General features: G+C 42.9%; 1 protein-coding gene across 2 annotated transcripts in view; it reads left to right on the forward strand.

The window, feature by feature from the left end:
* Nucleotides 1-14,837, forward strand: part of Spen (spen family transcriptional repressor) — an 87,277-nt gene that overhangs the window by 39,717 nt on the left and 32,723 nt on the right. For both annotated transcript variants that reach the window (XM_045148916.1, XM_045148917.1), the window contains 2 exons: nt 11,586-11,746; nt 12,726-12,926. In XM_045148916.1, coding sequence (XP_045004851.1) covers nt 11,586-11,746; nt 12,726-12,926 — 362 coding nt within the window. The remainder of the gene's footprint in view (nt 1-11,585; nt 11,747-12,725; nt 12,927-14,837) is intronic.

The following is a 14,837-nucleotide window of genomic DNA, read 5'->3' on the forward strand; positions in this document are numbered from 1 at the left end:
TTTTTTTTTGCCTCCTGTTCTGTTGGTCTTGTGTAATATTCAGTTCCTCTTAAGGCTGAATGATAATAATATACAGCTTTATAGCAAAACCACTCGCCAAACAAATAAAAAGAATGTGAAGAGCTGGGTGTGGTGGTGCATCCTTTTGGATTGCTGTGAGTTCAAGGCCACCCTGAGACTACATAGTGAATTCCAAGTCAGCCTGGGCTGGAGTGAGACCCTACCTTGAAAAATAACAACAAATATATGTATGTAATCTCCACTGCAGTTGATTTATCCATGCACTGTCATAGACGGTTGGTTTCAGGCTCTCAGTGTGGATGATAAGAACCTCCTATGAATGTAGATGTACAGTTGTCTGTTGGAGCCTTGGTTTTGGTCCTCTGGGACACAGAGCCACAAGTAGAACTATTACATTTTAGTGGAACTGTCATACTGCTTTTCACAGTGCTTGCACCATTTTACCTGCCTACCACAGTGGTACAGAAGGTTCCAGTTTCTTCACATTTATTTATTATTTATTTATCATTTGAGAGAGAGAGAGAAAACAATGGGTGCACCAGGACCTCCAGACACACGTGGGTCCTGGGGAATCGAACCTGGGTCCTTAGGCTTTGCAGGCAAACACCTTACCACTAAGCCATCTCTTCAGCCCTTCACATTCTTTTATTTATTTATTTATTTGTCTATTTGTTTATTTATTTATTTATTTATTTGAGAGCGACAGACACAGAGAGAAAGACAGAGGGAGAGAGAGAATGGGCACGCCAGGGCTTCCAGCCTCTGCAAACAAACTCCAGACGCGTGCGCCCCCTTGTGCATCTGGCTAACGTGGGACCTGGGGAACTGAGCCTTGAACCGGGGTCCTTGGGCTTCACAGGCAAGCGCTTAACCACTAAGCCATCTCTCCAGCCCAGCCCTTCACATTCTTTTTAAAAGTTATTTTTGTTTTGTTACTTGAGGTAGGGTTTCATTCTAGCCCAGGTTGACCTGGAATTCACTCTGTAGTCCCAGGCTACCCTCAAACTCACAGCAGTCCTCTGACCCCTGCCTCCAGAGTCCTGGGATTAAAGGTGTGTTCCACTGTGTCCAGGTCTTCACATTCTTTTTATTTGTTTTGATATAAAGCCACAGAACCCAGGCCGACATTGAACTCACTGTGTAGCTAAGGTGGGTTTTGAGCACTCCATCTCTCTCCTCTCTCTCTCTCTCTCTCTGGTTTTTCTTTTTTCTTTTTCTTTTCCTTTTTTTTTTTTTTTTTTTTTTTGTTTTTCGAGGTAGGCTGACCTGGGATTCATTATGTAGTTCTGTAGTCTCAGGCTGGCCTGGAACTCCTACCCCTACCTCCCAAGCACAGGCTGAGAGGTGGTGGTTTTTCAGTGTAGGTTCTCACTCTAGTTCAGGCTGTCCTTGAACTCATAGCAGTCCTCCTACCTCAGGTTCACAAGTGCTGGAATTAAAAGGTGTGTGCCACATTCCCTACTCTCTCTTTTTGTTTTTAAATTTATTTGCAAGGAAGGAGGGAGAGAATGGGTACACAAGGCCTTTTGCTGCTTCATTTGCTCTCCAGATGCATGTGCTACTCAGGTATCTACGTGGGTTCTAGGGAATGGAACCCAGGCTGTCAGCCTTCACAAACAAGCATCTTAACTGCTGAGCCATCTCTTTCTTTCTTCAAGGTTGGGTCTTGCTCTAGCCCAGGCTGACCTGGAGTTCATTGTGGGTCTTACTCTAGCTCAGGTTGGTCTCAAACTCACAGCAATCCTCCTACCTCTGCCTCCTGAGTGCTGGGACTAGAGTCATGCATCATCACACCCAGCTTCTGAGTCATCTCCTTAACCTCCCCTCTTTTTTGGTTTTTAAAGGTGGGGTCCCACTCTAGCCCAGGCTGACCTGGAACTCACTATGTAGTCTCAAGGTGGCCTCAAACTCATGATAGTCCCCCTATTTCTGCCTCCCAAGTGTTGGGATCAAAGGCTTATACCACCATGCCCAGTTCCCACCTCCCCCCCCCCCCCCCCCCCCCCCCGTAGGGTCTCACTCTAGCCCAGGCGGACCTGAAATTCACTATGGAGTCTCAGGGTGTCCTTGAACTCACAGTGATCCTCCTACCTCTGCCTCCTGAGTGCTGGGATTAAAGGCATGCGCCACCACGCCTAGCTTCAACCACCTCCCCCTTTTAAAAATATTTATTTATTTATTTGAGAGAGAGAGAAAGGCAGACAGAAAGATACTGAATATAGGCGTGCCAGGCCTCTTGCCACGGCAAACAAACTCTAAACACATGTGCCTGTATTTACATGGGTATTGAGGAATTGAACCCAGGCTATCAGGCTTTGCAAGCAAGTGCCTTAAACCTCACTGAGCCATGTTTCTAGCCCAGGTTTTGAACTCAATCTTCTATCTTAGTCTTCCTAATACTGGGATTACAAGCCAGTTTCCTCACATCCTTGCTGATGTTTGCTGTTTTCTGTGTGCTTATTAACTTACTAAATCAGCCTAAAAAGTGTAACTGGTTTCATTATGGCATTCTGATTCATATGTGTCATTCAGTATACTACATTTTCATTCACTTTTTCCTTGCTCTGCCTAATACCCTCCCTTTACTTTTAAAATTATTTTGTGAAAGGGTCTCATGTAGCTCAGGATACACACACACACACACACACACACCTTGAACTCCTGATCCTCCTATCTCTACTTCCCACATGTTAGAGTTACAGGTGTGCAACACCATACCTACTATCTCTTTTTCTTTTCAAATATTTATTTATGAGAGAGATAATGAATATAAATGGAAGTATCAGAACCTCTTACTGCTGCAAATGAACTCTACATGCATGTGCTACCTTAGATTTCTGGTTTTATATGAGTACTGGGAAAGAATCTGGATCCATAGGCTTTGCAAGCGTACCTTTGACTGCTGAGCAATTTTCCCACCCCCATCCCCACTTTTTCTTTTTAAGGTTTAGAGAGACTTTATAGATTAAGAGGAGGAAGTACAGAGAGCTCCCACCATGAGGGAGGCAACCCGCCCTTTTTATTTTATTTTTGTTTATTTATTTGAAAATGACAGAGAGAGAGAGAGAGAGAGAGAGAGAGAGAGAGAGAGAGAGAGAGAGAGAGAGAGAGAATGGGCGCGCCAGGGCCTTCAGCCACTGCAAATGAACTCCAGCTGCATGCACCCCCTTGTGCATCTGGCTAATGTGAGTCCTGGGGAATCAAGCCTTGAACCAGGATCCTTAGGCTTCACAGGCAAGGGCTTAACTGCTAAGCCATCTCTCCAGCCCCAACCCTCCCTTTGAAAAGTTTTAAATTTATTTTCTAGCAGAGAGAGAAAATGAATGTGAATGGGTGTGTCAGGTCCTTTAGTTGCTGCACATAAACGTGTCACTTTATGCATCTGGCTTTACATGGGTACTGGGGAATCAAACCTGGGTCCTTTGGCTTTTTGCAGGTAAGGGCCTTAACCATTGAGTTATCTTTCCAGCCACTGTATTCTCAGGGTGGCCTCAAACTCACGGGGATCTTCCTACCTTTACCTCCCGAGTTCTAGGATTAAAGGTGTGTGCCACCACACCTAGCTTTTTTTTTTTTTAAGGAATGTCTTTATCTTTTTAAAAATTTTTATTTATTTATTTACTTAAGAGAGAGAGAATGGGTGTGTCAGGGCCTCCAGCCACTGCAAACGAACTTTAGACGCATGTACCCTCTTGTGCATCTGGCTTACATCGGTCCTGCGGAATTGACCTGGGTCCTTTGGCTTTGCAGAGCAAATGCCTTAACCGCTAAGGCACCTCTCTAGGCCCATGTTCTGAATAATAACGATTTTGTTAGGTGTGATGCTTATATCTGAAATTGTAGCATTGAGGAGGATGGCTGCACATGTGAGGCCAGCCAGTCTGGGCTACTGAGTGAAACAGTGTCTCAAAAGCCATTCTGTGGCTCAGTGTAAAGACACCTGCTTGCACAGCTTGCTACTCTAGGTTCAATTCCTCAGTACCCACTTAAAGCCAGATGATATACAAGGTGGTGCTTGCATCTGGAGTTGTGTACTCATACACAATCCCCCCTCCTTTTTTTTTTTAAATAGATAAATTCCCTTTTTAAAAGCCACTTTAGTAAGTGAGAAGTAGTGGCTTTTGTTGTTTTAGTGTAGACTGATCTGGACCTCTTGATCCTCAGACCTTCTGATTTTTCTGTGGAAGTCTGCCAAGTGCCAGGATTATAGGACTGTACCACCATACTAACTCATAATCTTTTTTTTTTGTTTTTTTTTTTGCAGTAGAGTCTCGCTCTTGCCCAGATTGACCTGGAATTCACTATGTAGTCTCAGGGTGGCCTCGAACTCAATGGCAATCCTACCTCTGCCTCCTGAGTGCTATGATCAAAGGTGTATACACCATCATGCACAGCTTTTTGGCCTTTTTTATTTTTCCCAAGGTGGGGTCTCACCCTGGTCCAGGCTGGACTGAAATTCACTATGTACTCTCAGGATGGCCTTGAACTCACAGCGATCCACCTACCTACCTATCTCTGCCTCTCGTGCTGGGATTAAAGGCATATGCCACCATGCCCAGCTAACTTGTAATTTTTTAAAAGATGCTTATTAAATAATGAAATAACACAGTAGTAGTAAGGGAAAAGTAGCCATTTTAAGATAAATCCTAAGTTTTGTTGTTTTAGTTTTATTTTTTTGAGGTAGGGTCTCACTCTACCCAGGCTGACCTGGAATTCACTACGTAGTCTCAGAGTGGCCTCAAACTCAGGGTGATTCCCCAACCTCTGCCTTTGGGGTGTCAGGATTAAAAGAATGTGCCCACCATGCCCAGTTGCATGCCACTTTTTCAAAAGAAGATAAAGCAGTCGAAGAACTTTTGGAACCCAGGGCTTTTTAACTATGATCCTGTTTACATTGGAGACCAGAGAGTTTTTCCTTGTAAGGACTGTCCTGTGCACTGTAGGATGCTTAGCACTATCCCTGACTTTTATCGACTAGGTGCCAGTTAAATCACCCTCCCTACTCCCCATTGAGAAATTCTGAATGTATTCGGAAGAACCGAGTTTGTGAATGAAATAGGATAACCATCCAAAGGCTCTAATCTTTGGTACATATTTTCCTTTTCTTCTCTCCCTTATATTCCCCCTCACCTTGGGCCTGCATGCATGCTGTCCCTGAGCTATACTCAGACTAAAGTCACTTTTTTTTTGTTTGTTTTTTTTCGAGGTAGGGTCTCACTGTAGCTCAGGCTGACCTGGAATTCTCTCTGCATTCTCAGGGTGGCCTCAAACTCATGGCAATCCTCCTACCTCTGCCTCCCGAGTGTTGGGATTAAAGGCGCGCGCCACCACGCCCAGCTAAAGTCACTTTTTTGATAGGTACAGTGGAAAGTCCTAGTGTGGTGGCAAGGTGTGCAGCTCTGTGGTGGTAGTGCTTTCCTACCATGCACTAGGCACTAGGTTCAATCCCTAGCCCTGCAAAAACCAGCTAGCTAACAAGCTGACTAACTAAAAATCCAAAGCAGAGAGTACATAGAGTGCTAGGACCTTAGGTAGAATAGCCATTATTGGGCTGGGGGGAGGTGCTTGGTTGTGCAGTGATTGTATAAAAGCACAAGGATCTTTTAAAAGAATTTTTATTCCAAATTTTTATTAACAATTTCCATGATTATAAAAATATCCCATGGTAATGCCCTCCCTCCCCTCACTTTCTCCTTTGAAACCCCATTTTCCATCATATGCCCTCCCCATTTTAATCAGTCTCTATTTTATTTTGATGTCATGATCTTTCCCTGTAGGTAGTGTTGGGCACTGAAGCACAAGGATCTTAGTGCACATCCACAGCACTTGAGGGGTAAAGTAGTGTGTGTTGGTATGTAATCCAGTGCCAGAGAGATAGAGAAGGATTCCTGGGGATTGCTAGCTTGTCTTTCCTAACTGAATTGTTGATTGACTATCCTAGATGAATATTAGTAGGTTTCAATAAAAAGTTTTGTCTCAAAAAATTAGGTTGGGCTGAAAGATGGCTTAGTTGTTAAGCTGCTTGCCTACAAAGCCAAAGGACTCAGGTTCAATTCTTCAGGACCCATGTAAGCCAGATGCATAGGGTGGCACATGTGTCTGGAGTTCATTTGCAGTGGCTAGAAGCCTTGGTGTGCCTATTGTCTCTCTCTCTAAATAAATAAATAAAAATAAATAAGAAAACGAGGTGAGAGCCATTGAAGAAGACAATGACACTGTCTTATGGTCTCCACACACATGCACTCACTAACTTTTTATTTTTTATATATATTTTATTTTATTTTTCCAAGGCACGGTTCCACTCTAGCCTAGGCTGGAACTCACTCCATAGCTTGCATTCATGATGATCTTTCTACCTCAGCCTCTAGAGGGCTAGGACCAAAGATGTGAATTCCTACATCCAGGAGTTCACCTCCCTCTCCCCACCAAAAGAAGGTTGGGGAGCTGAGTATGTGGCATGTGCCAATAATCACAACAAGATGGAGGTGGAGACAGGAAGTCCAGGAGTCCAAGGTTATTTTCATTTACATAACAAGTTCAAGGCTAGACTGGACTTCATGAGAGCACCTGGCCTCCAACTGTTGGGTATGAATAGTGTATATATGTAACCTCAGTGTTCTTGATGGCACGATCTGGACCAGCCTCCTAGCAGGCCTGGACTTTGTGAAGGAACCCTGTCTCCAAACAAAAAAAGGGGCATCATTACTTGGGGTTGAGGAAAGCACAAGGAACAGTGGGTACATTTTGAATTGCCCAAACCTGGGAGAAAATCTGCTTAATGTTTTGTTCTTTACCCAAGCATTTGTGTATTGCTTGCGTGTGTGTGTGGGGGGGATTAAATTATTAGTTCCCTGATTTGATGGAAAGTTATTGGAGAAATCCCTGTAGCTCTCTAGACAGCCCCCAGTCCAGCCTAATTAGTGAGCCCCAGATCAGTGAAAGACCCTATCTCAAAAAGTGGTGGGTAGTGTACCTGAGGATGACACTTGATGTTATCTTCTGAACTGTCCATGCATACACATGTACCAACCAGCACACATGTAGCCTTTGCCTCCACCTCCAAAGTACTATAATTATAGGTTTGTGCTGCCACCTCTGGTTGGAATATTAAATTCAATAAAATATATCTCTTCCTTAACCTATGTAGAAACTTTTTTCTTCTTGATTTCCAATTGACTGTCTTTCCTTCTGAGCATTTCATTAAACCTAGGAGAATAATGAACTCAATTTCATTAACTGAATTCCACATTATCCACTAACAAGAGTCACATACCACACATTTCTCCATCAGCCATTCAAAAAACATTTTAAAAAATTTTATTTACTTGAGAGAGAGAAAGAGAATGGGCATGTCAGGGCCTCCAGCCTCTGCAAATGAATGCTAGATGCATGCATCCCTTGTGCATCTGGCTTATGTGGGGCCTGGGAAATTAAACCTGGATCCTTTGGCTTTGCAGGCCTGTGCCTTAACCACTAAGCCATCTCTCCAAGGCCCCCTCCCTTTTTTCTTTGAGGTAGGGTCTTGCTCTAGCCCAGGCTGACCTGAATTCACTGTGTACTCTCAGGCTGGCCTTCCTTTTACCTCTGCCTCCTGAGTGCTGGGATTAAAGGTGCATGAGACCATGCCTGGCTTCATTCAAGATTAAAAAAAAAAAAAAATCTTTGATTGAGGGAGAATGAGAGAATGAATACGAGCATCCCAGGTCCACCTGCCATTGCAAATGAATTTTAGATGTCTATGGCACTTTGTGCATTTGGTTTTAGGAGGGTACTGGGGAACCGAACCTGGGCCTTCAGGCTTTGCAGACAAGTGCCTTTAGCCACTGAGCCATCTCACTAGACCTCAAAAAAAATTTTTTTTTAAGATTTTTTCTGGTCTTTTTGAGGCAGGGTCTTACTCCAGCCCAAGCTGACCTGGAATTCACTGTGTAGTATCAGAACTTAGGGCGATCCACCTGCCTCTCTGACTCCAAGAGTTCTGTGGTTAAAGGCATGTGCCAACACACCCAGCTTTAAATTTTTTAAAAATATTTTATTTTTTAAAATTTATTTATTTGACGGAGAGAGAGAGGGGGCGGGGAATACGGGTACTCCAGGGCCTCCAGACAAATGTGATCCCCCCCCTCGTGCATCTGGCTAAAAAAATTTTTTTTAAATGAATATACCAGGACTTTTAGTTTATGTGGGTATTGAGGAATTGAACCAGGGTGGATAGGTTTTTGCAAGCAAGTGCTTTCAACCACTGAGCCATCTCCCAGTCCACAAGAATTTTCTTTTTTGTTTGTTTCAAGGTAGGGTCTCTATCTAACCCAGTCTGACCTGGAATTCACTATGTAGTCTCAGGGTAGCCTTGAATTTACAGTGATTCTTCTACCTCTATCTCCAGGAGTGCTGGGGTTAAAGGTGTGTGCCACCACTCCCAGCTTCACAAGAATTTTTTTTCTTATTTGGGGACGGGGAAGTTTTCAAGGTAGGGTCTCACTCTATCTCAGGCTGACCTGGAATTCACTATATAGTCTTAGGGTGGCCTTGAACTCATAGTGATCCTCCTACCTCTGCCTCCTGAGTTCTGGGACTAGAGGTGTGTGCCACCATGCCCAGTGTACAAGAAAGTATGTATGTATGTATGTATGTGTTTGAGAGCAACAGGCAGACAGAGAAAGAGGCAAATAAAGAGAGGATGGGCGTGCCAGGGCCTTCAGCCACTGCAAACAAACTCCAGATGCATGTGCCCCCTTGTGCATCTGGCTTATGTGGGTCCTGGGGAGTCGAGCCTTGAACCGAGGTCCTTAGGCTTCTGAGACAAGTGCTTAACTGCTAAGCCATCTCTCCAGCCCCTAAAAGAAATTTTTAAAATAGCAAAATCCCAAGTTAATTTACCCCCGGGATAATAGTACTACTAGTACTAATAATTCAGGGCGAGCATTTCTTCCTTGAAAATACAAAATAATAAATTCTCCAAATATTGAAACTTTATGAGTGCCACCATGATATCACAGTGGAAAATTCTATGCTATGTAACTTTCTTTTTTTTGCATAGAATTAGGCAAAATGTATGCAGACCTGGAGAGAAGTCTTAGCAGAAAGGCTGAGGGCCTGAGATGATCTATTTGACACTGAGTTCCATTTCCCAGCATATACATCTATAATCCTAGTAATATGGGGAGCAGAGAAGAGAGAATTGCTAGGACTCACTGATCAGCCAGTTTGACACCCCCCTCCAAAAAAGAATCCTGCAGTTCTGGGTTCATTGAAGTCCCTGTTTCAAGGAAAATGGATGAGTGATAGAGGACACCTGACCTCCTCTGGCCTCTATCTGTGCACAGGGCATATACACATTATTACACTACCTATACTGCACACATGCCAAAAAAATGTTGTATGCAGTTACCTACAGTTATATATATGATGTGTTTGAAGCATAAATGAATTTTGTGTTTAGACTTAAGTCCTGTCTCCAGGACACCTCATTATGTATATACAAATACTAAATTCTGCAACCTAAAAGCATGTTGAATATAAAGCACTCGACCTGTCGTAGATGGAGCTGCTAGTGTGTAGCATGCCTGACATCCCCCAACCAGATGCATAAGGGTTGTGCTACTTAATTCTTAGCACGAACAGAGGGTATTGGCTTTGTTGCTTCCATTCTATAGCTGACACTTAGGAAGAGGCTCAGTGATCTGGACACATGGAATTTACTTGAGCCATGATTTAAACCTGCCTCTGGATCCAGAACCATTATATCCACTGCTCTATTATCATTCGTGTTCTTATTCTATCTAAATTATATTCACTAGTCTTTCTTCCCTTTTCTTTTAATGAGAGAGAGAGAGAGAATTGGCATGTCAGGGCCTTTAGCCATTGCATTTGAATTCAGACACGTGCACCACCTTGTGTGCATGAGTGACTGTGTGTCTGGGTTACGTGACTCCTGGGGAGTTGAACCTAGGTCCTTATGCTTTGCATGCAAGTGCCTTAACCACTAACTCTCCAGCCCACTGGTCTTTTTTTTTTTAAATTAGTTAATTTATTTGAGAGTGACAGACACAGAGAGAAAGACAGATAGAGGGGAGAGAGAGAGAATGGGCGCACCAGGGCTTCTAGCCTCTGCACACGAACTCCAGACGCGTGCGCCCCCTTGTGCATCTGGCTAACGTGGGACCTGGGGAACCGAGCCTCGAACTGGGGTCCTTAGGCTTCACAGGCAAGCGCTTAACCGCTAAGCCATCTCTCCAGCCCCCACTGGTCTTTTTTAAAGTTAGGGTCTTGCAGTAATATAGCAAGTTCTATTTATTATTCACCTTATTTAATAAACAATGTGTTGGTTACTATGGGTAATAATTTTTCTGTTGCTATAATAGAGAAATGCTAACTTCTTAAAGCGTTTTTACTTACTAGAGAAAGGATGGGGCGGGGGGAGATAGAGAGAGGAAAAGACAGACAGAATATGGTATTAGGGCCTTTTGCTGCTGCAAGTGAACTTCAGACTCTTGTGCCACTTTGTACATCTGGCCTTCTGTGGATACTGGGGACTTGAACCCAGGCTAGCAGGCTATGTAACCTTTAACCATTGAGCCATTTCCCCAGCCCTGACTTTTTTTTTCTTAGAGTTTGGCAGAAAACAAGGTAGGCAAGAGGCTGGCCTTAAACTCTCAGTGTTCCTGCCTCAGCCTCCCAAATGCTGGAAAGCCACCACTCCTGTGTCTCACTAGTCATTTCAATTGGAAAAAAAATCAGGTCATTCACAGAATGTAACAGTTGCATTTTGGTAGTAGGTATCAATAAAAGAATGTTGCTTTTGCTTCCATAGTCTCCCTAGTGTTTGCTGTCTTTTATACTTCTGAGGACTGAGCATGATAGACCGAGTGTAGGGCTTCCAGAAACTCCAATCTTAAGGTTTAGGCCAATTCCTTATTGCTAGTTTTAAGGGTTTTTGTTGGTTTGTTGGTGTCTTTTTTTTTTTTTTTTTTTTTGGATTTTTCGAGGTAGGGTCTTACTCTAGCCCAGGCTGACTTGGAATTCACTATGTAGTCTCAGGGTGGCCTCGAACTCGGCGATCCACCTACCTCTGCCTCCCAAGTGCTGGGATTAAAGGCGTGCACCACCATGCCTAGCTGTTTTCCCCCCCCCCCCAAGGTAGGGTTTCACTCTAGTCCAGGCTGACCTGTAATTCACTATGTAGTCTCAGGGTGGCCTTGAACTCATGGCAGTCCTTCTACCTCTGCCTCCCAAGTGATGGGATTGAAAGTGTGCACCATCACGCCCAGCTTTAGTTTTTTAAAAAATATTTTATTTATTTATTTGATAGAGAGAGAGAAAGGGGGGGAATGGGCACACCAGGGCCTTCAGTCGCTGCAAACAAGCTCCAGATGCATGCACCACCTTGTACATCTGGCTTACATGTGTACTGGGGAATTGAGCCTGGGTCCTTAGGCTTCACAGGCAAATGCCTTAACTGCAAAGCCATCACTCCAGCCTCTAGTTTAAGTTTCATGTGCTCCTTCTTTTCTGTTTGCCTTTGCACTAACACCCATGGGGGCTCTTCTCCTTTGCCTCTGCAGCACTGATTCCAGCAGCAGTTCCAGTGATGACTCTCCTGCCCGGTCAGTACAATCTGCAGCCGTCCCTGCACCTACTTCCCAGTTGCTTTCACCTCTTGAAAAAGATGAGCCTCGTAAAAGTTTTGGGATCAAAGTTCAGAATCTTCCAGTTCGCTCTACAGGTACATGTTAGATGATGTACGTTCCTCTTAGATGCTATGGAGGAATGAGATAGACTATATTTTTTTCATTGTAGTGAAATAAGTTTTCTTGTGTTTCTTTTTTATTTATTTATTTATTTTTTAATTAACATTTTCCATGATTTCTTGTGTTTCTTAACATTCAGTACTGTAGAAGAAAAGCAACTACAGAACTAGTTTGTTTGCTGGCTGTTGCCTTTTTACATACAAAGATTGTATGGAGGATTGCATTTTATATATAAACATTATACACACATTTACATGTGCATAGAGATATGCACACAGGGCTAGAGAGAAGGCTCATTGGTTGCACTTGCCTGAAGTGCCTAATGACCCAAGTTCAATTCCCCAGTACCTACATAAAGCCAGATGCATCTGGTGTCTTTTTGCAGGGGCTGGAGGCCCTGGTGCATGCACATGACTTTCCCCCAAGTATTTATTTAAAAATATGCATACAGAGATTGTAAAGTAGATGGGATATAAACAACACGTTTATTTTTATTTTTCTTTTTTTTAGTTTTTCGAGGTAGGGTCTCACTCTGGTCCAGGCTGACCTGGAATTCACTATGGAGTCTCAGGGTGGCCTCGAACTTACGACGATCCTCCTACCTCTGCCTCGCGAGTGCTGGGATTAAAGGCATGCACCACCACGCTCGGCTAAACAACACATTTTATTGTTGTTGTTGTTGTTTTTGGTTTTCTGAGATAGGGTCTCACTCTAGCCCAGGCTGACCTGGAATTCACTATGTAGTCTGAGAGTGGCCTCAAACTCGCAGCAATCCTCCTATCTCTATCTCCCGAGTGCTGGGAGTAAAGGCCTGTACAACCACGCCCGGCCTGCATAGTTTATTCAAAAACAGATATTTTTCTGGCTTAAATTTTTATTTGGTATTAGAAATAGTTTAAATATAGGGTTATAATTAACTTAGAAAAGTTAACTTGTTTTTGTTTGACTATTTAGATACAAGTCTTAAAGATGGCCTTTTCCATGAATTTAAGAAATTTGGCAAGGTGACTTCAGTGCAGATTCATGGAACTTCAGAAGAGAGATATGGTCTGGTATTCTTTCGGCAACAAGAGGACCAAGAGAAAGCACTGACTGCATCAAAAGGCAAACTCTTCTTTGGCATGCAGATTGAAGTGACTGCGTGGATTGGGCCAGGTGAGGCCAGGGAGCCAGTGCTAGTCACCAGTCCTGTCCACTGCTGTCATTCACATTTATGAGAGAGCAACATAAGTGTCCAAAATGTGGGTTCTATTCTAGTTTTATTCATCAACACAATACTGGGAGTGTGTCTTAAAAGGTTACTCACTTTAACATTAATAAAGAACATTATGAGGCTGGTTGTGGTAGAGCACACCTTTAATCCCAGCACTCAAGAATCAGAGGTAAGAGGGTTACTGTGAGTTTGAGGTCAGCCTGGGCTAGATTAAGATCCTATCTTTGGGGGAAAACCCATGTTTTGTTCATCACAGTGACAATGATTTTCAGGTGCTCTAATGAAGAAATAACTGACTTTTTAAACATTAATAAGAGTTGGAGAAAATCTAAAGGAGGGTAGGCAAGCTGTAAGTCTTAGTAGCTTCTTGGAGGAGGGAGATGGGTGACAGGATGAAGAAAGTCATGTCTTTTGAGTTAGAGTCTAATAAAGTAGGAAGGCCCAACACCAGAGGTCTGTCAAGCAGCTGCACAGTGGGGGAAGGGGTTCAAAGAAAGAGTGAGAATGAGCAATGTCAGGGTAGGCATGCTTAGGATTTTGGTCTATACATGAAGAAGAAAGAGAAAAGGAAAGCTTACACCTTTTGAGGTAGAACTCAAAAGCAGACAGGCTTAGTGTAGATCTGTAAGCTCAGTGGTTAAAAGCATTTGCTTGCAAAGCCTGATGGCCCAGATTCGATTCTCCAATACCTATGTAAAGCCAGATGCACTAAGTGGAGCATGCATCTGGAGTTTGTTTATAGTAGCAAGAGTCCTTGGCTTACCCACACTCTCTGTCTGCCTCTTCCTGTCTGTTTTTCCAGCCTCGAAAAGCTTTTAAGCCTTATTATTTAGCACCCAAGAAACAACTGGATTTTAGCTACATGACTTTTAAGAGGCTTGGTTGGGTTAAGTATAGGAAAATCAAAAGACCCTTTCCCAGAACTGGGTAACATTAGACACTGGTTTAATGATGTATATATTAAAATAAAATACACAAGCATTTTTATATTTAAATATATGAAATATGTGATAATATTGAATATTTAGAAACAGTAGAATCTTGTCATGATGGTTGGATTGACATAGTAGTAGTCACAAGTGCATTGAGACAGATGGAGTTAATTTGCTCAGGCCACAGAACCTTTTTAAAGGTCAATATCCAAGGGCACCTTGATTTACAAGAAAATGCCTCGTGGCTTCAAAAACTGTACTTACTCCTGTAAAGAGCATTAGGATTCTCTAAACATGAACTTGTAGGAAGAAGTTTGTTGTTTTGTTCTTGTTTTTCTTTTTCTGAAGATCCATAGTGTTTTTGTAGTCAAATGTTCTACTACTGAGCTTTACTCTTGACAGGCTGGTTTGGAAAGTTAAGTAGAGTATATATGGGAAAATGCTGCTTGTTCTCCCCCTTTGTTAAGCTGAAGTTCCAATTTCGAAAATAAAACAATTCGGTAAAAAGGAAGCTATTACAGATTTTAATATTGTCTATCTCAGGTTGGCCTCAAAATCATCTGAGGGTGACCTAAATGTCTGATTCTCATACTTTTTTAAAAAACTTATGTATTTTTTTATTGACAACTTCCATGATTGTAAATAATATCCCATGGTAATTCCTGCCCTCCCCCCACTTGCCCCTTTGAAATTCCACTCTCCATCATATCTCTTTCCCCTCTCAGTCAGGTTTTCTTTTATTTTGATGTCATCATCTTTTACCTCTTATATGATGGTCTTGTGTAGGTAGTGTCAGGCACTGTGAGGTCATGGATATCCAGGCCATTTTGTGTCTGGAGGAGCCCATTGTAAGGAGTCCTACCCTTCCTCTGGCTCTGCATTTTTTCTGCTTCCTCTTCTGCATTAGACCCTGAGCCTTGG

The sequence above is a fragment of the Jaculus jaculus genome, chromosome 5, assembly GCF_020740685.1.
Source record: "Jaculus jaculus isolate mJacJac1 chromosome 5, mJacJac1.mat.Y.cur, whole genome shotgun sequence".
Classification (NCBI taxonomy): Eukaryota; Metazoa; Chordata; class Mammalia; order Rodentia; family Dipodidae; genus Jaculus; species Jaculus jaculus.